This window comes from Suncus etruscus, chromosome 12, assembly GCF_024139225.1.
Source record: "Suncus etruscus isolate mSunEtr1 chromosome 12, mSunEtr1.pri.cur, whole genome shotgun sequence".
Taxonomy (NCBI): Eukaryota; Metazoa; Chordata; class Mammalia; order Eulipotyphla; family Soricidae; genus Suncus; species Suncus etruscus.
In genome coordinates, this window is record NC_064859.1 from 88731487 (window position 1) to 88755812 (window position 24326).

The 24326-nt window shown below is 39.1% G+C and overlaps 1 protein-coding gene across 1 annotated transcript in view; it reads right to left on the reverse strand.

Annotated features, from left to right (window-relative positions):
- Positions 1-3389: 3389 nt before the first annotated feature.
- ATAD2B (ATPase family AAA domain containing 2B) overlaps positions 3390-24326 on the reverse strand; it is a 150623-nt gene continuing 129686 nt past the window's right edge. The window contains exons 24-28 of the mRNA XM_049784505.1: positions 23232-23369; positions 14297-14980; positions 8191-8318; positions 7201-7329; positions 3390-3899 (exon numbers count right to left, since the gene is read on the reverse strand). Of these exons, the coding sequence (XP_049640462.1) occupies positions 3858-3899; positions 7201-7329; positions 8191-8318; positions 14297-14980; positions 23232-23369 (1121 nt within the window). The 3' untranslated portion in view covers positions 3390-3857. The remainder of the gene's footprint in view (positions 3900-7200; positions 7330-8190; positions 8319-14296; positions 14981-23231; positions 23370-24326) is intronic.

A 24326-nucleotide genomic window follows, 5' to 3' on the forward strand; every position in this document is an offset into this window, starting at 1 on the left:
CACATTTAATTTCCATATTTATTGAAAACTACCTGATCAAAGGGCACATGCTAGAAAATGAATCACCTATCTGACCATTGTAGCTTACTCTTCTAATTGGAAAATTTTCAGAACGTACTTGTTTGCTTATAAAATTCATTGCCTCTAGACCTAATTTAAGCCTCATTCAACTGAAAATGATAAAGCTTCTTAAAGCTATAAGCTAAAAGAATTCTGAGGGCTACTAAAATGTCAAAGAAACACATAAGATATTTTTTGGGATACCTAATTAAGATCAATATGTTCTAGTTGCCAGAGAAATTCGGCTAGGAAAGGTAACGTTGCATTTGTAGCCAATGGTAATTGTAATTCAGCTTAAGAAAGACACGTTTTTCTTGTCATCTTTATTCAAGTATTTCACAGCAGTTATATTACAAATTACAGTAAATGTTCAAAATTCCAGAATTCAAAAATTAAATAATTTACTTCCAACTAACGTAAAAGTCAAATGCAAAACATTGGTTTAACACAATTCTAAATTAAACTACAAACTCAAAATAGAAAATAGCTGATGAAGTCTACTTACTCTTACAAAGTAAGAGTACTTAGTCTTACAAAGTAGACAAACATGACTGAAACCAAAGATGACCCCCGAAGTCTAAGTAACCAAATGTACAAAATACAAAAGATGCAGGTATTAAGCCCAAATTCAAGCTTACAATGTGATTACAAATAATAATGATAATAACAATGGCATTCAGCTACGGGACCTGACGCTGAAGACACCTTCCGAATAGCACCATAGCTGAACCAACTTAATCAAAACGTGGGAAGATAAGGTCTTACCACCCCAACTCCCTAGAAATAAAATCCAGTAAACCTACAAACACATTGGCATATGAGAAAAATCAAGTCATCAAAGGACATAAAACAAAGACAAAAAAAAAATTTAATCACAGGTGAGATTCAAGCTCAAAAACACAATTTACTCCACAGCCATCAGTTTCAACCCTAGTGCAGTCCCATCATCTTTATAAAGCCCCCGTGGTCCCCACAGCTGAACATCACCTATTGTTGGGCTGTGCTGTGATACATAGTTTACAGATCTAAGAGCAAGATTTTACACAGGAGCTTATCATTTATAATGCTCACAATAGGATAAGAACAGAGGTCAATTTGTACATATTTTTGCCAATGCTATACAGCAAAAATCAAGAATTTACATAAAGGTAGTAAACAAAATTGAGTTCACTTGGATCATTTCACAAGCTGCTTTAAACTATAGAACCACCAGATATCTGTAAAATAAGCAAAAACGGTTATAGTGTGTTTCTTTAGGGGAAAGGGGGCCAGAGGAGTTGGTACAATTTCAGCTCATTTTTCTCCCCTTGGCATTAGACCGGCTTTCTCTTTAAGACCTAAACTGTTCAAAGTGGCAGTTCCTATCGTATTGAGGTTGCCTTCTATTCCTCCAACTATATTAAAGGTTATATTTAAAAATAAAAAAAAAAAAGTAAGTCTTGATCTCTTGGAACCATTTTAATGCTAAACATAAATTTCCCTTGTCAAACTCACTGATGGCTAAAAATCTTAATTAACTTGTAACCTGCTAAGAACATGTGTGTTTTATTTTTTTTTCCTTTCACAAGTGCTGCTGTTACTTGAACAGAATGCTTCTGAATTAGAGAAACTGGAATAAATATTAAAAAAAAATAGTGCAGCAAGAACCTGAGACTTGCAAAAAACCCTTTTACCAGAAACTTGCTACAAAAAATCTGCTACATCTTAGTCATCAAATCTTTAAATTCTGTAACAATTCCCATCAAAATACAAAATGCTAATGGATTAGACAGCAAAATAGTCTGAACTGGTATGGTGGTAATAAATACTAAAAGCAAGCATGAAAATCCTCCCAATAATCAAATCAGAGGCTTCAAATAACCTCCCCTTTAAAATGGTTCATCAGTAATCGCACTTGCCCGCCTTAAAAATACAGTGTGTCTACATGGGTAGCACTTTTTTAATTCTATGACTAAGTGAATGTTATGAAAACTTCATAGACTTGGTATAAACAAGTGGCATTAAAAAGGAAAAAAAAAAAAGCTAGAATTCGAAGGCGTAAGTGTCGGTGTAAATGAAAGAAGCACTTAGGATTACTGCAGTAGTCTCTGGCCCCGAGTGTGCTTTCTGTACTGGCAGCCAGCACACACCAAACAGCCAGGGACAAGTACCTTAGCTTCAGCATGTAAACGGTGACAGAGTGATTACAGGTCCCTGTAAACACTGTTGGTAACTAAAAGACAAAAAGCTGAGGTAGCTCAGGATCTCTGCAGTAGTCCAAGACCATTTGCTCTAATTAAAACCCAAACTATGTGTTGCATATATTGGAAAGACACACCTGCAGTTAAGAGCTCTATGAATGAAGATAGCAAGCCAACTTGTCAAAATGGTCTACTTTTCTTTTAAAAATTATCTGATAAAAAAGTCACTGTATTCCCTTTGCCTCTTTGCAACTGCCTAGACTGTGTCTCCAAGTTTGTATAAATTTTTTGTAAAACTAGTCACCCATAATTAACGTTAGATACGAACAATTCACAGAAATCACTCAACAAGATCCAAAAGGGGTCCCGATCAAAATGAATAGTTGTGAAGCTTATGGTAAGGGATTTTAAACACTAATACTGTTTTTTTTAAGAACCCTACCAAAGCTCATTCACAACTATGCATATAAAATATGAATTTTAAGGAGCTTTGACATATTCCTCTTTTCTGCCCACTTGGCAAGTCCTGGCTTTAAAATAAAATTGTTAACGATTTACATGAAAATCAGTTTTCTCTGGGAACCCAAACATGAATAACTGTTGTCAACTGTTGACAGAAGAATGGCTGCTCTCTATTTTCAGATCACTGTCAGCAATCCCAAAAAGTGTATATATAGTCTTCTCTGGGGACTGTGTATTATTTTACTGTTAATGTATTTTGTTTCTTAAACAGAAACAGACCAGGCAGGAAAACTTACCAAGTTAGTATATTTTGTGGGTTGATGAGTTTCTTGATTAACTTTTGAATACAAGATAGGCATTTTTTTTTTTTACCACAACACTGGTTGCCTCGTAATGACACAGAGCATCACGACCTGACTTTCAAAGGTTGTGACTGAAGAAAACATTCTAATTTACTTGCTTTAAACAAGCCCATCCTTCTGCTTAGCCTTCTCTCTCTCAATGAATAAAAAGGCACATTAAAGGCAGTTCTAAAGAGCCTAATCTAATTTCATTCAGTTTCTTCTTCATTTTCCTACCAGAATATATCATAGCCAACTCTAAGACAGTTTCAGTTCATTACCCAGAGGGGGGAATAAAAATAACCAAAAAAAAAAAAAAAAAAAACAAAAACAAAAACAAAAAAAAAAAACAAAACCAAAAACCCCAATTATGATAATAGGGGTAAAAAGGAGAAAAAACAAACAAACAGGCCTCCCACTGTTTAAACAATTCAACACAGTTAGAACTGCCCCAGTCTAGTTTCCTCGTGTGTGCTGGTCTGCTCCCTGAGAGAGAAGTCTCCAGAAGAGAGCGCACGGAAAGAGGAGCAGAAGTGAAAGCAGTTTCGGTAGCACCAAAATCTCCAATCTGTGGGGTTGTAGTTTTTAATTTGTGGAAAATACAATGTTTCTGAAGTTCTGTTTGGTTCTTGTAGGCTGGTTGGTTTCAGGTACCTGAGACAATAGCACCAAATTCAACAGAGAGAAAGAATGAGGGAGAGAGCACTTTCCACCAAGGCTCTGCACATAATTGGTGCGATTCGACATTGAATGGCTCAGAAGACTGCTCTGCGAGGAGCAGAATGGAGAGAGGAAACCACTTGTCGTGACCAGTTCATAGGAATGTCTCAAACATATGAACTGTTCTTTCCATCTCCTGTAAGAGAAACCAAAGTGCACGCTTTCAATTCATGAAAGGACAGACTATTACAGTAAAATTCACTCTAAATTAACTTGTTGAAGAATCAGATCATCTTAAATATAAGTTAACCTTGAACACTTTTCATGTTTACAATACCATACTCTAAGACTATCAGCCCTAAATATTTACTGAATGCTCCCCCCACCCTTTTTTGTTTTTTTGGGTCACACCCATTGGATGCTCAGGGGTTACTCCTGGCTAAGCGCTCAGAAATCACCCCTGGCTTGGGGGAACCATATGGGACGCTGAGGAATCGAACAGGGGTCCGTCCTTGGCTAGCGCTTGCAAGGCAGACACCTTACCTCTCGCGCCACCTCGCTGGCCTTGAATGCTCCCTATTTTGTATTTAGGCTGAGAATTGCCAGATTAATATTCAGCAAGTACATAATGTACCAGATACTGTTTTGTAAGCACGTGCACATGTCCATATGTGTGCATAAGTTTTGTCAGGTAATATAAAGCAGCACCAGATTTGAATGCAGGTGCCCTCCCTTATTCATAATAGTTGATTAACTTCCAAAGCAAAATGAGTGCATTCAATACAGTAATACTTAAGATCAAAAGTAGACTGTATCTTGTTTCTATTACTATTCACTCCAACCAAAACTGGAGAAAAAAAAAATACAAGGGCCAAAGAGATAATAGTACATGGTGTAAAGTGATGCATAGTCATGCATATGGCCAAGCCTGGTTGGAATCCCTAGCACTGTATATGGTGCCACGCAACACCATGGGTCGCTACTAAACAAAGACCCTAGAAAAGCTGGGTAAATCAATTAATAAATGAAATAAATCAAAATCCATAACCAACAAGTCACTTCCCACATTTGCATCCAGAATGCCATTCACTGATGAGTCCACTAGAAGACACTCTTACCCAAGACCCTCCCAGTAAAGTTTTCAAGTCAATCATATGTTCACCCTGTGACCAAACAAGTTCTATTTTTATAAGATAAAGATCTCTGCACCATGCATTTAATCAGGAAGGCAAAAGTTAAATACGGTTAATATAACACAAAAGCATATTTTATATACCTATACAACTGATAGTCTACACTAACAATCTTATTAAAAAAGTCTATATCAAAGATCACACTTACTAATTATTTCATCATATTATCACTGAGAAGGAAAAAATCTGATCATAAAACATTACACATTACCCCAATTTAAAATGATATATGAATATTTATAGAAGTCATATTATGCCTATTAGACAATCTTCCCCAATTTATATTTAGCATTCAGATTGCTAGTACTGTTAATAATAACAGCTTCAAGCAAGCAGTGAGTGTCCCAATCCCATCACCAGTGTTGGCTTTTTTCTATGGATAAGACATTTAAAAGTCTAAAAGATTAACACTGGGGCCGGGCGGCGGTGCTAGAGGTAAGGTGCCTGCCTTGCCTGCGCTATCCTTGGACGGACCGCGGTTCGATCCCCCGGCGTCCCATATGGTCCCCCAAGCCAGGAGCGACTTCTGAGCGCATAGCCAGGAGTAACCCCTGAGTGTCACCGGGTGTGGCCCAAAAACCAAAAACCAAAAACCAAAAAAAAAAAAAAAAAAAAAAAAAAAGATTAACACTATTCCAGGGGTCTCAAACTCAATTTACCTGGGGGCTGCAGGAGGCAAAGTTGAGGTGATCCTTGAGTGCAAAGTCAGTAGTAAGCCTTGAACATTGGGGGGTGTGACCCAAACAACTAAAACAAAACAAAACAAAAAGATTCCTCTAGGGCAGGGCCACAAAATGTTGTACGGAGGGCGTGGGCCGCGAGTTTGAGACCCCTGCGGGTCTAGACCGTGGTACATGGGTGATGTTTCTATTTTCTCATCTGTACATTCCTGTTATTCTACATAGTGAATGACAAAATATAGTTATGTAAAAGTATGACTCAAAATGTATTTATAAAGTAATTTAGTACTTTCTTGCTCTTAGCCTAATATTCCTCATGGAAAAAAAAATCACTCTTTATGTATCCTCTAGTTGTATCGGAAACTAAAGTTAAGTCAATAAGTATTTAGTAGCTAGATAATCAGATTAATAAAAACAGGCGGGGCCGGGAAGGTGGCGCTAGAGGTTGCAAGCGCTAGCATAGGACAGACAGCGGTTCGATCCCCCGGCGTCAGATATGGTCCCCCCCAAGCCAGGGGCGATTTCTGAGCACATAGCCAGGAGTAACCCCTGAGCGTCAAAAGGGTGTGGCCCAAAAACCAAAAAATAAATAAAAATAAAAACAGGCAACTGCACAGTTTAATTAAGTCATTTATTGGGTAGATGAACGATTACATTTGCTCAGAAAAAAATCAAAAGGAGAAGTACATCTTAACGCTACAATTTATATTAACTTATATTAAAATCCTATTTTTAAGGAAGTCTTTTTGTTTTGTTTTGTTTTGTTTTGGGGGGCCACACCCAGTGACTCTTAGGGGTTACTCCTGGCTATGCACTCAGAAGTTGCTCCTGGCTTGTGGACCATATGGGAAGCCAAATGGCGATCTGTCCTAGGCTAGCACTCGCAAGGCAGACACCTTACCTCTGGCGCCACCACGCCGGCCCCAGAAAGTCATTTTTTAATGATGGAAGTTGTCCAGAAGGAGAATGGATGGCATATAAAGTGTTTAGACAAAAAGTCTACCACATGGCTACTAATTTTATAGTACTAGATCAGACCCTTCTTTTCCAACCACTTATGGATTGGCAAGTAGACAGATCTCTTTGCCCATACCAACTCCTTTTTCAGTCAGTTGTTGCAGTGGTGGGTCAAATTAGTGCTGGCCCAGGGAGCTAGTGATAAGGAGAAGAGAGATTACTTTCCACATATCAAAAAGACCATGAGATATGCATAGTCTGTGATATCAGTAATAAGAAAGGGAGGAAGAAATTGTTACATAAACAGTGTAACTGATCAATCTAGAATCAGTTAACTTTTTAAAATGTTTTACAATATTCTTCAGGGGCCGAAGCAATAGCACAATAGATAGGGGACTTGCCTGGCAAGAGTTGACCAGGTTCAATCCCTAGCATCTTGTGTCACTTTCCGAGTCTCTCCAGGAGTGATTCCTGAGTGAAGAGCCAGGAGTAACCCTTGAGTACTCCAGGTGTGACCCCAAAATAAAAAGACAAAAGAAAAAAAACCTACAACATTCTTCAGTTATTTTGTGAAAGATTAAAAAAAAAAAACCATCATACTTTTCTCTTTTAGGGAGAATAAGTACAGTAAAAACACCTATTTATTCTATAGATGAATTTAACTTACCTCTACAAGTTGTGATTTGTCATGATCTTTTCGATGGCGATAGATACATTGACTAAGGAGAGAATATAATCTCTCAAGTTGATCAACAGACAAATTGTTGCTTTTATCTACCAACAAATCAAGCAATTTCTACAAAAATTAGAAGAGAATAAGATTGAATTAAAATATTTTATTGGTTCAACTTAGAATCAAGTGGCTAGGTATCACAAACTAAGGTGTAGCCGAAAAAACTAAATTTAGAAAATTGAGTCTAGTTTATTAACAAGATCATTCACATATGTCTGAACCCCTCAAAACATAACTGATTTTTGTTTAATAGAAGCCCTAGAGCATTTATATTCCTGTTTGATTACTTCCCTATATTTAGGAGTCAGGAGATAGTCCAGGAAGTATGGTTCAATCCCTGGCAAAAACAACAAGGTATCATCTATAAGTTAAAGGAAGCAACCTTTTTTTTTTTTTTTTTTTTGGTTTTTGGTTTTTGGGCCACACCTCGTGACCCGCAGGGGTTACTCTTGGCTCTGTGTTCAGAAACTGCTCCTGGCTCAGGGGACCATATGAGACACCATGGGATCAAACCACAGTCCATCCTAGGTCAACTGCGTGCAAGGCAAACGATCTACCGATGTGCCACTGCTCCGGCCCAAGGAAGCAACCTTTAAGCACCAAGCCAAGAGTGATCTAAGCACTGTTAGGTGTGTTCTAAAAAGCAAATAAATATGTGTATGTACGTATAAGCATACAAGTAAATATGTATATGTATAAATACATAATATATCCAGATCTCCTTAAAAATCACTTCAAAGTAGAAATGGGGCCAGAGACAGTGCAGGAGGTAAAGCATTTGCTGTCCATGCAGTTGCAGGAACAGCAACCCTGGTTCAAGTCCCTGGTACTGCCAAGGGTCATTCCTGAGCACTGCCTTTTGGCCCTCAAATCAAAAACAATTTAATACAATGGAATGAAACTTAAAAGCAAAAACAGGCTTACCTTCAACCTCTCATGATCAACTATAACAGGCGGCACGGGTTCTGATGGTTCTTCTGGAACCAGTTCCAGACTGGTGGTTTTTGCCTGCTCTAAAATTAACTTACGGTATTTCTTTACTTTCAAAGCACCTACAATTTAGAGAAAAGGAAAAAGAAAAGAAAAAAGAACAGAACAGAAAAGAAAAAAAGATTAAAGAAAAAGGAAAGAGAAAAGAAAATCAGTTTAAATGTTTGTCAATTCCTTTATTACTACAAACCCATTTTTGAGATAAAGGTATATTTCTTGAATAAAATTATTTTGTGTGCAAAACACACACACACGAATTTTTATTGGTTAATATTACATAATGTATATACCCAAAATAAAAAGAGAAATAATCACAGCTCTGAAACTCTGAAACCCAGGTGACATTAGACCTTTAAAAAACATATCCATCAAAACAAATATAAAATCATCAACTTTAGCTTCTAAGCAACTAACTTCTCTTTTTTTTTTTCTCATATCTGGCAGCGCTCAGGGGTTCCTCCTGGCTCTACGCTCAGAAATCACTCCTGGCAGGCTAGGGGGACCATATGGGATGCCAGGATTCGAACCACTGTCCTTCTGTATGCAAGGCAAACACCCTACCTCCATGTTATCTCTCCGGCCTCTGTTTTTGTTTTGAGGCCACACCCAGCAATACACAGGGGTTACTTCTGGCTCTACTACATTCAGAAATTATTCCTGGTAGTGCTTGGAGAGACCCTATGGGATCAAACCCAGGTCAGTCACACGAAAGGCAAATGCCCTACCTGCTGTACCATTGCTCTAATTTGAGGGAACAGGGCCACCAAAGTGATCCTATCTTGTGAAAACCTGATAAATTAGTACTAGGGGTCACCATGTTCAAATTTTTGATGCTTCAGGGGTCATACGTCTAACCCCCGTGGGGGAAGACAATACATTTTCAGTGTTCAAGACCTTGAACATGGTGGGCAAATACTCTAGCATTTTAGCTTTCTTGTTCCTTCTGGCCACTAACTCAGGTAATCAAGAGAGGATGAACAAAGACCACCTTCTTTGTCCCTGACTGACTGATATTACGGGCAACATCACTGAGATGTCTCTTTGCCCATGGCCACTTTACTTTAGCTTTCTACATAGCCTGGTTATACCATTTTCCCCCTGTAAAATAAAGACCAGGGCCTAGGGAAATAGTGCGCATGGCCAACCTATAATCAAGCCCCAGCACAAGGCTTATTGATATCTCAGGATTCCCAAGCTGTGGCAGGGAGGTCCAATAGCAGCATATCTATAGGCCCTCACACCAAACCGTCAGGCCGAGCTGGCTAAAAATCACTGGATGCATACCTAGAGCCTCTGAGCACTACTTGGTAGAGCCTCTCAAAAAAAAAAAAAAATACTGTTAAAAGTGTAATGTGGGGGCCAAAGAGATAGCACAGGGGTAGAGTGTTTGACTTGCATGCAGCCAACCCAGGACAGATGGTGGTTCAAATCCTGGCAACCGATATCGTTCCCTGAGCCAGGGGCAATCTCTGAGGGCAGAGCCAGGAGTAACCTACCCCCTGAGTGCTGCCAGGTGTGACCCCCCCAAAAAAAATGTATAATGGGGTTAGTGTTGTTTCTAATCTTTGTGTATAAAGTAAAATCCAATTAATTTCCACCCAATATCTTGCTGAGACCAGCCTTGCAGAAATTTTGAGGTGGCTGAATATTATCAAATACAGAGAAGCTTTGAGTAGATGGATGAAGCATCAAACCCTGTGCCTTCTTAAGGAGGGGAGTTCTTTGCTTTTGCTTATTGGAAGCCATATCCAGTGTGCTCAGGGACTACTCCTAGCTTAATGCTAGATGGAGTCACTCGTGGCAGTTGCTCAGGGAACCCCGACACACTGGGTGGTTGAACCTAGGTCTCCAGCAGGCAGAGCCTGCATTACAGCCACTAGCTACCTCTCTAGCCTCTATGGAAGAGGATTCCAAGAGGAGACTGGCAGGAGACCACAAAGACACACTTGGACTGCTTCAGAACTTTATATAGGGTGTGACCCATGTCACAAACACTAAGGAGAATTTTCTTCCTGTTCTTCTTATATTAGTCCTCCTAAGTCTGCCGTTTTTAGTTCTTCCTGTTCATCGATGTCTAATAATATATAGATAACATAATACTGAAAGAGCCAAAATGTTGTCTTCAAAAACAGACCACATCCATTACTAAAATTTCTGCTTTACTTAAAGTTAAATTAATATATACCAGAAGTGTGTTAAACCAGAGTGATCCTCATTTCTACACCTACTTGCTTAAAAAAAATCTAGATTAGGAATGCCTTCACACTAGGTAACACTTCCCTAACATTTACAATGAAAGCTAATAGAACAACTATCTTTAAAGCTTACCAATTGAGTGTAATATTGATTTAAGCCTTTTCTGCAAGCTTTCTAAACCTCATAGTAAGGTAGTATTAAGGACTTTGCCAGCAATCATTCTGTCTCTAAACACAGATCTTGCCTTTTTCCATCACCCTGTTCCATTCAATACATAAGTCTAGCTTTAATACATTTTAAAGCTCTGCCTAAATGAAAGAAAGCCCAGAATAAATACTGCTCTATTTTTACTATATTAGAGCAGTATTTATTCTGGGCTTTCTTTCATTTAGGCAGAACTTTAAAATGTATTAAAGCTAGACTTATGTATTGAATGGAACCAGCCAAGATACCCTTCAACAGATGAATGGCTAAAGAAACTGTGGTACATATACACAATGGAATATTATGCAGCTGTCAGGAGAGATGAAGTCATGAAATTTTCCTATACATGGATGAACATGGAATCTATTATGCTGAGTGAAATAAGTCAGAGAGAGAAAGAAAGACGCAGAATGGTCTCACTCATCTATGGGTTTTAAGAAAAATGAAAGACATTCTTGCAATAATAACTTTCAGACACGAAAGGAAAAGAGCTGGAAGTAACAGCTCACCTCATGAAGCTCACCACAAACAGGGATGAGTTTAGTTAGAGAAATAACTACGTTTTGAACTATCCTAATAATGAGAATGTATGAGGGAAATAGAAAGCCTGTCTAGAGTACAGGCAGGGGTTGGGTGGGGAGGAGGGAGATTTGGGACATTGGTGATGGGAATGTTGCACTGGTGATGGGTGGTGTTCTTTACATGACTGAAACCCAAACACAATCATGTATGTAATAAAGTTGTTTAAAAAATTAGTAAAAATACTATTCTATTATTAAATACTGAAAATACTCAACAGGGAGCACTTAAAGAATTTTAGGCCTCTGAAATGGTAACTTCCCACTTCCTAATTCTGCTAAAGGACAGCAAAAACTTTTCCCTTATAGTCAAATTCCAGGCTAAAGGTACACAATCCACACAATTTATAAAGCACACAAGAGAGATTAAGAAAGAAAATGTAAATGTTTAGAGTCAAAGGAGCACTGTAAAAAAGAAAAAAAAATAATAAAGAGATAAAAGAAAGGAAGTCTATATTGAACAAAATAAATGTCAATTTTACCTCCAACCAGTGGGTAATGGTTTAGAGAATCCCCCCATCCCAGGTTTTCCTCAGGTTTTCATAAAAGATCACATAGCTGAGGCCAGAGTGATAGTATAGTGGGTAGGGGGCTTGTTGCATGCGGCTGACCACGATCAAGCTCCAGCATCCCCTATGCTCCCCAATCACCAGGAATAATTCCTGAGTACAGACCCCAGAGTAACCCTTGAAAATCAGAATATCATGGGACTGTGCTCCCAAACAAAACAAATAAATAGAATGACATAGCCATACGCAGAAGCTGGCAGGGTGCTCTGACTCTAATAATAAAGGTAGTAAACAAGGAGGGATCAGCTGCTTACTATACATTGAGCTACACAATGTTTTTATTTGGTCTACTACCCCCTTTGTAGAGGGAAAAACCTGCAACACTTTTTTTTGGGGGGGGGGGTTGGGCCACACCCCGTGACACTCAGGAGTTACTCCTGGCTATGCTCTCAGAAATTGCTCCTGGCTTGGGGAACCATATGGGATGACGGGGATTGAACGGAGGTCTGTCCTAGGTTAGCGCATGCAAGGCAAACGCCCTACCGCTTGCACCACCACTGTGGCCCCATTTAAGCAAATAAACAGAAAGTGTCCCCACTGCACCTAATATCACTACTGTCCCTTGGGTCATTTCAGCATGCGTCAAGCGGAAATACCACCCACTTTTGGAAACACTGAATTAGAACTTCAGTCTAAATATTCCTCAGATTTAATTAACATTGATTATCAGATGTGAATATACTTCAGTGCATGCCTGATACCAGGCTATACATATATAACTGATATATACATATATAACCAATAAATATAAATATATAACTGATAAATATGATAAATACATATACAACTGATAAATAAGGATAAATATGTCCTTGCCTGGGCATCATTCTGAAGTTTGGTTCAGAAGAATCTTTTTTAAAAGGGTTGGAGAGGGCTAAAGAGATCGTATAGTGGGGTTGCCTAGCATGCGGCTGACTCAAGTTCAATCGCTGGTATCCCAAACGGTCCACTGAGCCTGCCAAGAGTAATTCCTGAGCTCAGAAACAGGAATAAACCCCTGAACACTGCCACTGCTGGGTGTGACCCAAAGAGTTGGAAAATCTAAGTAGGTCAAAGTGTTAAAATTATAATAACAGTAGTTTAGTACCATCTATGACTCTAAAATAACCTATTATTATAGTACCCAAGTCTGATCTCTCATCTCCCTCACCCCACTAAAAGTAGTTGGAATTTCACTTTCTCTTTCTCTTTTGTGTGTATGTGTGGGGAGAAGGACTAGGGCATACCAGCTATGCTCAGGGCTTACTCCTGGCTTTGTGCTCAGGGAACACTCCTACTGGTACTCAGGGGATCATATGTGGTGTGAGGAGTTAACTGAATAGGAATGAGACATGTACAGGAGAGGTATCTTATCCAACATACTATCTCTTGAGCCCAGAATTTCACCTCAACACCTATGGATTTAATTAAACTTTTAGTCATTAGAACAGAAATAATTAGCCAGGTGAAAAGTAAACAGTTAAAAAAGCAACATAGTTTGCATGTGGTATTTAGAATAACTATATGAGGGAATTTAATCATTTAAAGGGTTGGGGGTGGGGGAGATGCCTAGATCACCCTTGGTCCCAGAGTATAGGGAGAAGAGATGGGGTCCAGCAGGGGTCAAGAGACTTGAGTACGGGGCCCGGAGAGATAGCACAGCGGCGTTTGCCTTGCAAGCAGCCGATCCAGGATCAAAGGTGGTTGGTTCGAATCCCGGTGTCCCATATGGTCCCCCGTGCCTGCCAGGAGCTATTTCTGAGCAGACAGCCAGGAGTAACCCCTGAGCACCGCTGGGTGTGGTCCAAAAACCAAAAAAAAAAAAAAAAAAGAGAGACTTGAGTACACAGGTGGTATAGGGAAGCATACAGCCAAATATTCAACTCACAGTCACCAGCACTGAAACCACAAGACTCAAACTTGAACAACCAAACTTACTGGTTTACTTACTGGGAGTGGGAGGTTGGGAGGGGGAATGGGAGGGAACCTGGTGGGGGAAATTGACGCTGGTGGTTGGAACAATGCTGGAACACTACATATCCAAAAGTCAATTATGAACAACATTGTAATTCACAATTCCTTAATAAAAATTTAAAAAAAATGTTAAAGAAGGCAACATATTTGGGTCATAAATTCTTTGCAATGCAGTAACAGTATGTATGTGTAGATTTTTCTCTAAGAAAGGATAAAAATTTAGGGCCCGGAGAGATAGAACAGCGGCGTTTGCCTTGCAAGCAGCCAATCCAGGACCAAAGGTGGTTGGTTCGAATCCCGGTGTCCCATATGGTCCCCCGTGCCTGCCAGGAGCTATTTCTGAGCAGACAGCCAAGAGTAACCCCTGAGCACCGCCGGGTGTGGCCCAAAAACCAAAAAAAAAAAAAAAAAAATTTAAATAGATTCTCAAATATAGTAACTATCACTGTATCAACTGCTGCTACTGGGGACTGGACAAAATATGTAAATTAATGAGCTCTGGAACTGACCATCCAATTTATAAAATATCGTTTGCTCTACCTTCTTTATCCAGCTCTGCATCTTTAACCTCCACTTCAGCGCCAGATTCTAACTTCTCATTATTGCTACATTCCAGTGCTTCTAGTTTCTCGGGATCATCTCCGTGATTTTCATTCGAAGTTTCTGGTTTTTCTTTAGACTGGTCCTCTGGAAGATTTTTTTGTTCAGAACTGCATTGATCTCCACTCCCACAGAAAGAAATGGCTTCGGCTTTACCGTTCTGACACTCCAGAACTGGTATTCCTTCAAAACTGTCAGTGGAGGCCTCCCCATTTAGACAGCTTCCTTTCGGGAAAGGCTCTTTTCTGGAGGTCTGTTCTGGATTTAAAGAACTGCTACTGTTGACGAGAAGAGACTCATTGGAACTTTCCTCTTCGGTAGATGCAAAGTTCTCTTTTGTGCCAGAACCATTATTCAGTCTCTGTCCCTGGTCCATGTCCATGATGTCACATGATGATTCATCATTAGTCATAGATAAGTCTCCAGTCTCTTCTCCGTTTTCTTCATGGCAGTCAGTGCTTATCTCAAATTCTCCATTCTCTAGCAATTTCCTGTCTTCCGTGTGATTTTCATAGTCTGCAAATTTGGTGTCCTCTTCATCTTTTTTTAAATTATTTACTTTCCTTTTCTTAATAATTCCTTTACCCCACTGTGATCGCCGCCTTGATTTTCTCCGAACTCGAACTGTTTTACAAGGGAGGGAAAAAAAGATATGTACAAACTGCAGGGCAAAAATTACTTTACACGTAAGACATACAAAAAGTAAACCCACACTGGTGTAACATACAAGCAAAAACTACTTCGCTTTTCGCTTTTTTAAATTTCCATGCAAATTCTCAATCTTGAAAGAGAATCATTATGAAACCAGGTATGAACTCTGATGAATTTTAAAAAAATTTTTCTTTATGAGTTTGCTTGGCACTATTTTTTGTTACACTAAATTTTATTTTATAGCTCTTCCTAGTTCCCAATATTGAAGAAAAGGATATAATATACACATTTAGGGAATAATCAGTGTAGCCTGCCCAGGGTTAGTATCACAGCCCTGAATTTCCACCAGGAAAATAGGATGGTCTCTGTGATCACTACAAAACTGCTAAACCATGGGGGGAAAAATAAAGGTATAATCTGGTATAGCAAGATACAATGACTACCTATATCTCCACAAAGAAATCTCCAATGCTTCCTTTCAGAAGAAATAAAAACTCATTTAAATATAATCACGAACAGAAGCCCAAACAAGATTATATAGATAATTGTGTTAGTCATCATTAGCCTCCTCCATCACAAGCTCACCTAGCAGGATCATTTGTTTGTGGTTATGATTTGAAAATAGATTTGGGGAAAAAATGCTATCAACATAGCAAGAACAACATTAAGAAAACACCAAAATAAATATTTGGGCTTTTTGGGCTTTATTTTATTTTATTTTGGTTTTTGGGCCACACCCGGTGATGCTCAGGGGTTACTCCTGCCTATGCATTCAGAAATCACTCCTGGCTTGGGGGACCATATGGGACACCAGGGGATCGAACCGAGGTCCTTCCTAGGCTAGTGCGGGCAAGGCAGATGCCTTACTGCTTGTGCTACTCTTCGGCCCCATATTTGGCCAATTTGTAGAGAGTGACTCTGACAAGGTGGAAACTAAACTAATATACCTCTATGGAATGAAAGACCCAACAATTTTTAATTCCCTATATGTGTATATATGAATCAGAAATAGTTGGTTATACAAGTTTATTCTATTGTTCCATAATCAAGAAAAAAGTTAACTTTTAGGTCAGAGAGATAACACAGAGTTAAAGCGCTTGTCTTGCAGAGCCTGATTCAACTGTTGGACACAACATAGGGTTCCTGGAGCACCATCAGGAGTGGCCCCTGAGCACAGAGCCAAGCAATCTCTTGGATGACACTCAATAAAGAACAAGAAGTTAACTTTTATTTTACAAGTTAGGGTATGTACATAATGAAACTTAAATACCAAAGGAAAGCAGAATACTAGATAACCCTCTGGTGTCTAATTCCAAATATTCTGTTTGTAAAAAGCAGATTACAGATAACTTTTTTTTTTTTCCTGGGCCAGAGATATAGTACAGGGGTTAAGGCACTTCCTTGAATGCAGTCAATCTGTTGGAAATCTGCTACTGTATCTGGTCCGGAGCAATGTTAGAATAGATTCTTGCACAGTAAAACCCTGAGCACCGCCTTCAAAAAAACCACCCCAAAAAACAAAAAACAAAAAACAAAAAGGGGCTAGAGCAACAACACAGCAGAGTATGGCATTTGCCTTACATAAGGCCGACCTGGGTCCAACCCCTGGTATCCCATATGGTCTCCTGAGCATGCCAGGAGTTATTTTGGAGCTCGGAGTCAAGAATAACTCCTGAGTCCTGCTAGGTATGACCTAAGAACAACAACAACAACAAAATGTCAACCCAACAAAACCCCAAGATAATTAATTTTTAAAAATATGTCGGATTTAAGAAGCTCTTGGCAATCATTTTAAAATTACAAAAATAAATGACATTAAGTATAACTGCTTAATCCATAGTTTATAAATACAGCTTTATTTTTTTTTTTGGTTTGTGGTTTTTGGGCCACACTTATGGGTTACTTCTGGCTATGCACTCAGAAATCGCTCCTGGCTTGGGGGACCATATGGGACATCAGGGGATAGAACCGCTGTCTGTCCTGGGTTAGTGTGTGCAAGGCAAACACCCTACCACTGTGCCACCGCTCAAGCCCCATATAATACAGCTTTTGAAAGCATTTAGACATGATTCAAGGCAACCCTTGTTTAATATATTCCACCACATTATTAATATGAACTTATGTTCTATTACCAATGTGTGTGGGGGTCAAGAAGATTGCTCAAAGGGCTGGATCAGATGCTTTGTATACAGAACCATCAGGTTTGATCCCCAGGACTGCATGTTACCCACAATACTACATAGTCTCCAAGCACCACAGATATGGCCCCTAAGCAATACGGGTTGTAGCTTCTCCCAAGGGGTGTGGGGGAATATACAGAGGAGAGAGTACGGGGAGAATGATGAGATGGACTAGTAGCATAAGAACATTGTTGAGGGGCCAGAGCAATAGCACAGTGGTTAGGGTGTTTGCCTTGCACTCAACTTACCCAGGTTTGATCTTTGGCATTCCATATGGTCCACGGAGTCTGCCAGGAGTATTTTCTGAGCACAGAGCCAATGACCCCGAGCACAATTGGGTGTGCTCCCCCACCAAAAAAAGAACACTGTTGAAGTTTTTGGGGCACTTTGGCGATGGCAAGGTCTAGAAACTGTACAGACCATGAATATATATAAAGTACTTATAAACACTAATTAATACACCCTTGGGTAGGGCATTTGCCTCTGCATGCTGCGACCCAGGACAGACCTGGGTTTGATTCCCCAGCGTCCCATATGATCTCCCAAGACAGGATCGATTTCTGAAGCCCATAGCCAGAAGTAACCCCTTAGTGTTACTGGGTGTGGCCCCAAAAAACAAACCAAAAAAACATAACAAAAAAAAACAAACAAAAAAAAAAGACCCATCGAAAAATGGGAAGATAGAAACTTCCTCAGAAAAGATATACAGATGATCAATAAGTACATGAAAAAAATGTACTACAGCCTTAGTTATTGTCATTATTGTTATATTAATATATAATGTTGTCATATTAGTTATTAGCTATTGTCAGAGAAATGCAAATGAAAAAAACAATGATGTATCTAACCTCACACCACAGAGATTGGCACACATCAAAAGCAACCAGTGTTGGCAATGAATGTGGTGGGAAATGTTCCTTCCTCTACTTACTGGTGGGAATGTTGACTGCTTTGACCCTTTTTTTAGGGTGATAGGGGTAGGAGGCCAGGCCTGGCTTTGCTCAGGGATTACTCCTGGCATTGCATTAGGAATTACTTCTGGATGGCTCAGGCCATATAGGGTGCAAGCACTGAACACAAGTTGACCATGTGCAAGGCAAACTCCCTACTCATTACACTATCCCTCTGGACTCAGGTTCAACCTTTTTTGGAAAATAATATGGACTCTAATCTCTAGATTGAGCAATTTCACTTCTGGGCTTCTACCCCAAGGGCCTCAAAATTCCAGCTATATAAAAGACCTTTTTCTTTGAAGCGCTATGTATAATAGACAAAATCTGTAAACAGCACAGGTATCCTCGAACAGATAACTGGATAGAGAAACAATAATACAGATACACAATGGAATACTACTCAGCTATAAGACTAAACCACAATGTGGTTATATGTGGATAAAACTGTATGTGGATAAAACTGGAGTGTATCTGGTAAACAAAGCCATCCAGAAAAAAGGGACAGACACAGAACAATCTCTTTTATGTGTGGGATAAAAGAAATAGTTAGGGAATAAATAATGGCAAAAAGCAAGAGAAACTAAGAACTGATCTTACCATGGCACAGTAGGGGGTGAGTGGTATAGAAACTAGTAACATTAAGACAACAGAGGGTGAAAATGTTATACATACTTAATCCTACATTGTACACATGGAGCGTTATCATTGGCAATACTGTAAAATTGTAAATCACAGTGACTAAATATTTTTTTTAAAAAACCATGTGATCTGGGGCCGGAGAAGATAGCATGGAGGTAAGGCGTTTGCTCTCATGCAGGAGGTAATCGGTTGAATCCCGGCGTCCCATATATGGTCCTACGTGCCCTGCCAGGAGCAAATTTCTGAGCCTGGAGCCAGGAATCTAACCCCTGAGCACTGCGGGTGTGACACCAAAACCACAAAAAACAAAACAAAACAAACAAAAAAACCATGTGATCTAAAGTATTTAATATGTAAATATAGTGTTTACCCTCTTTCATCTGTAGCCTCTGAGTATAAAGAAACCAAGAGAATCACAGGAAATGAAATTTGTGCTATAAATAAAACTTCTTATTCTAAGAATAAATCTACTAAGTTTTCTAAAATCATTTCCAAACCTCAAGTCTCATGATTCAAAATACATTTTGCCCTCATAACTATTGTTAGAATCATCTCTCTATTCCTCTCCCCTCCATCTACTTTATTTTTACAATTAGAGTTATAGAGGATTTGGAGAAGAAATTTCCTATTAGTTACATAGATAGGGGGGTGGAGACACTGGGACAAGTGTGAAGAGAAACGGACATTCTGATGGAGGGAGTGGTATTGGAATGTTTTATGCATGAAATCCTATCATTAACAGTTTTGTAAGTTATGACGCCTAAAATAAAAATACTTAAGTTTTAAAGCTGGTATACATGGGTGGTAATAACCATTCTATTAGCCATATAAAAATGAATATAATTAATATTTAAATGGAAGAAAAGGGGCTGAAAAGAAAAGAATACCCAGTGCTGGCATGAATGCAAGGGGAAAAGGTACTCTCATTCATTGCTTGTGGAAATGCAGACTGATCCAGCCTATTTGGAAAACAATATGAATATTCCTCAAAAACTAGAAATTGAGTTTCCATATGACCTAGAAATACTGCTTCCTATACCTAAGGAACCCAAAAACACCATGCAGAAAAGCCCTCTGCATTACTATGTCCATTCATTGCAGCACCATATAAAATAGCCAAAATCTGAAAACACAAATGCCCTGAAAATAGATGAGTGGCTAAAGAAACTGTGGTATCTACACAATGGAATACTATGCAGCTGTTAAGAAAAATGAAATAATAAAATTTGCCCACACATGAATGGGCATGAAGATTATTATGCTGAGTGAAATGAGTTAAGAGGGAGAGGGTTGGACATAGAGTAGTTTCACTCATCTGACTCATCTGTGGTATATAAGAAAAATAAAAGTTGCACTGCTTGGAAGGCAGAGGAAGGTACCCCTTCATTAACCCTGAGTCAAAAGAAAAAAAAAATAGAGGCGGGGAGAAAGGGGGGTAAAATATCTGTTCCAGAGGAAGGCAGCTTTGGGAGGAAAACTGGGGACATTGGTGACAGGAAATGTGCACTGGTGAAGGGTGGTGTACATTGTATGACTGAAACTCAATCATGAACAATTTTGTGACCACAGTGCTCAAATAAAGTTATTATTAAAAAATGGGGGGTTGGAACAATAGTATAGCAGCAGATAGGGTGCTTGCCTTGCACATAGCCGACCTAGCATCCTCTGAGCCACTAGAAGTAACCCTTGAGCACAGAGTTAGGAGTAAGACCCGAGCACTGCTGGATGTGGCCCAAAACAAATAAAAAGAGAAAAAAAATAATCCTTCCTCTAAAAAGTAAGGCTGTTAAGGGGTTTTTACTACCTAACAAGTTACTTATAACACTGTAACCACACTCAGATCCACACCGTAATCAAAGTACAAGTGGTTCCCTTTTTCTTTCCCCACAAAGCTAAGGAATATTGGATCTGATAAGGTTCAATTACTTAACATATAATACCCTAAGCAAAGATTAGGAAGTTAACAAATCAAATCTACTTCTAATAGTTTCATGCTCATTAAAAACAAGCTAAGATATCCTTATTTGGAAGGAGGTAAAAAAAGAGGTACCCCAAAAATATCATTTATATAACCTTGTAAGAACAATTTTTTTTAAATCACTGCTGTATCTTCAAGCACCTAGCATATGATCAAGATATATATATTTATGAAACTGGCTAATATTTTTTTTACAGGGATGGGTTAGGTAAAAAACCTGTTCAAGGGCATACTCTTTAGAGTAAAAATTAAAAACATTTCATTTTTTATCCTTGGAACTATGACATTAAGCAACTCTCCCTCTGGGGCTTTTAGTTGTATGATTTAAGTAAGTTAATATAAAAACAGACACATATAATTACCTAGCTACACGTGCCCTCTGCTGGTAAAGAAAAACAAACCTCATTTACAGATAAGAATAAAAATGTTTAGGGTCAGGAGACAGCAGAGCAATTAGGGTACATGCTTAGCACGTGCCCAGTCCAGATTCTATTTCTGGTACCAGATGGTCCATCCCCAAAGCATTGCTCAGGATAGCCCTGGAGGCGATCAGCAACCTGGGTGGCCTGGTGTCTCCAGTAGCACAGGGCTTGATCAGAAGCACAGCCTCAGGCCAACCCTGGGCAGACTGGTGGGGCCCTGGCCTTGAATATAAAGAAGAAAAAATAAATTCATTTTTCTTGAAAAGAACTCTAAGTACTTAAGGTCAATATTCAATGTATTTTCGTTGGTAAATATTTGGATCGGGTGTAAGAATAAAAAATAATTTCAAGGTTTAAAATAGAGTGCTCATTTGAGGAATATTAAATAAAACAATAACTTGTATGACAACAATACCTAAAGTCAATAGGGATGAGGTGAGAACAAGTAAAGTTAAGACACAGAAGGGACCACACTATGACAATAATAACTGGAAATAATCACTTTTAATAAGAACTGGGAATTGTAAGAAGTGATATGTATGATACCCCCCTTTAGTCATAGTATTGTAAACCACAGTGCCTAAAAGAAAAAAAAAAGTGAGGGGGGAGGGAGAGAGGAAGGAAAGGAGGAAGAGTAGGAGGCAGGGAGGGAGAGAGGGAGAAGAGAGAGAGAGGGAGGAGGGGAGAGAGGGAGAGGAGAGAGAGAGAGGAGGGGAGAGAGGGAGAGGAGAGAGAGAGAGAGAGAGAGAGAGAGAGAGAGAGAGAGAGAGAGAGAGAGAGAGAGAGAGAGAGAGAGAGAGAGAGAGAAAGGAACAAGAGAAGAGAGAAAGAAAGAGAGATGCCTGCTATAGAGGCAGACTGAGGGGGGCAGAAAAGGGAGAGTAACTGAGGAAATTGGTGGTGGAAAATGATCACCAGTGGGACCATTGTATAACCAAAGCTTAACTATCACTAACTTTGTAACTCTTATCTCACAGTAATTTAATTAAAAAAAAATACTGCTGTGTTACATAATCCGGGTCACAATTTGAGTTTTATAAAAGGTCAATTACCTTTGATCTATCCTATGAAGCTCAGTGTACCATTAAATAAATGCTTCAAAATTTTAGATAGATAAATTAAAATTTTAATATATAAACATATAACATTATCAGAAAGGGAACAAGCTTAAACCAATAAGGATGGTATGTTTCTTTTGCGTACAATGTCAGTTATAAAAATGTATTCTCGCCGATTATTACTGACAGCTGAAGCATTCTTACCACCTTTATGCCACACCATGTGTGTCCCAAGGATGGCTATCTTCAGTGAAACATAAAGACTACATGATAGACACACACACACACACACACACACACACACACACACACACACACACACACACACACACACACACACATATAAAGGAAAACTGCAACATTTAGTTTTCTCTTTGTAAGTATACCTCAAATAAGTCAATTAGATACAGGCATGTATTTTTTCAAACTGAGCACAAAGTACTCTCAGATAAAAATCAACTCCCTACTGTCAATGAGCCACTGTCCTAAGTTTCTACACATACCATCAAGAGAATACCCTGGGCAGGAGAGATACAGCTTAATTGGCTGTGAAAAGGCTTTAAAAGGATAAAGCCAGGTTCAAGCCCCAGCATGCATGGTCCACTGAGCGCCGCTGGAGTGACCCTGAACACAGTATTGCTTGGCTGTGGCCCAAAAACAAAAGCGAAAAGAACCACCCACAATAGTACTCAGTAAGGATTTGGGGTTGGAGGTACCAATGAATGAGTAAAAAGCCTATTGGCTTAAGACCTTACTCAAAAACCAAAGCTCAAATCTGAAAGTGTTCAATTTCAGTTCTGTTACAACAACAGATACAGTATGGGGATAGAAAAAGAACAAATAGGATGAAAGGAGGACACTTCTGATTCTGCTTTCTGCTTCTGAAAGAGGGAGGAAAAACAGCAAAACAGCCCCATTCTGGTTTATGAACCCAACGCCCAACAAATCTGCAGCTACTGCCACACTCGCTAATACTGTTAGATCAGATACTCACATGCACATTTACTTGCAGAGTTGTGCCAGGCATCCATTGGATTTCTTTGTTTGTGCCGAAATGCCTCTTCAACTCTAGTTTCTGTCTTTCGGGCTCCAGTCCCGTGAGGATTTATTTGTTCTGCTGTTACCGATAAGCCTGCAAGCAGAAGATAAGCAATACCTATTTGAATATTCCCAGCTACATAAACCAACAAGGTTAAAAAATAAATGCCTAAAATCCAGAACTGAAATTTAAAGTCATTAATTATACTTGGACAATCTGTAATTTGGATAAAAATACTATCTTTTGTCTTAAGATGGGAAAGAAACTAGATAAAAAAAAATATAAAAACAAGAGTCAGCAGGCCATGCTTATATTTAATTCCTAAGGGAGCCCTATGTTTATTCATTTAATTTGCAAAGGGATACATTTCACATTTTTATGACTGTGAGGTAATAAGATTATACCCTGACTAAAATTCATGATTTCTGTCAGCTTAAGAATGTAATACATGTTTTCTGGGCTACTTAGCCCATTCATGTGAACAGTTTCCATCTGTCTCCATCATCCTGTCCCACTGCATTAAGTTTGGTTTTCCTGCATTGATCTTCATAAGAGCAACTGTTCTGTCTCAATTTTCAGCACCAGCTTTCTTTCTTCAGTGAGGCCAAGAAAAGTTGATGTTTCTCAGTTCTGTTTCTAAAATCCATTTCCTTCTCCCTCCACTATAGACCTTCTACCACGGAGAAATTAGTCATGCCTTCTGCTTAAATAATTGATATAATCCCCCAAATTATATCTTTAATCTAAACCTCTCTTAAGCTTATGACCCAAACTATTTGATATCTTTTTGTTTGTTTTTAGGTCACACCCAGCAGAGCTCAGGGGTTACTCCTGGCTTTTTGCTCAGAAATCGCTCCAGGCAGGCTGGGGAACCATATGGGATGCCGGGATTTGAACCACCATCCTTCTGCATGCAAGGCAAATACCCTACTTTCATGCTATCTCTCCAACCCCCCTATTTGATATCTTTTACTGAACATCCTGCAGATAGGTCAAATGGAAATTAATGGGTTTATCTTTCCCAGAAAAAAAAAAAAATCCTGCTTGTCC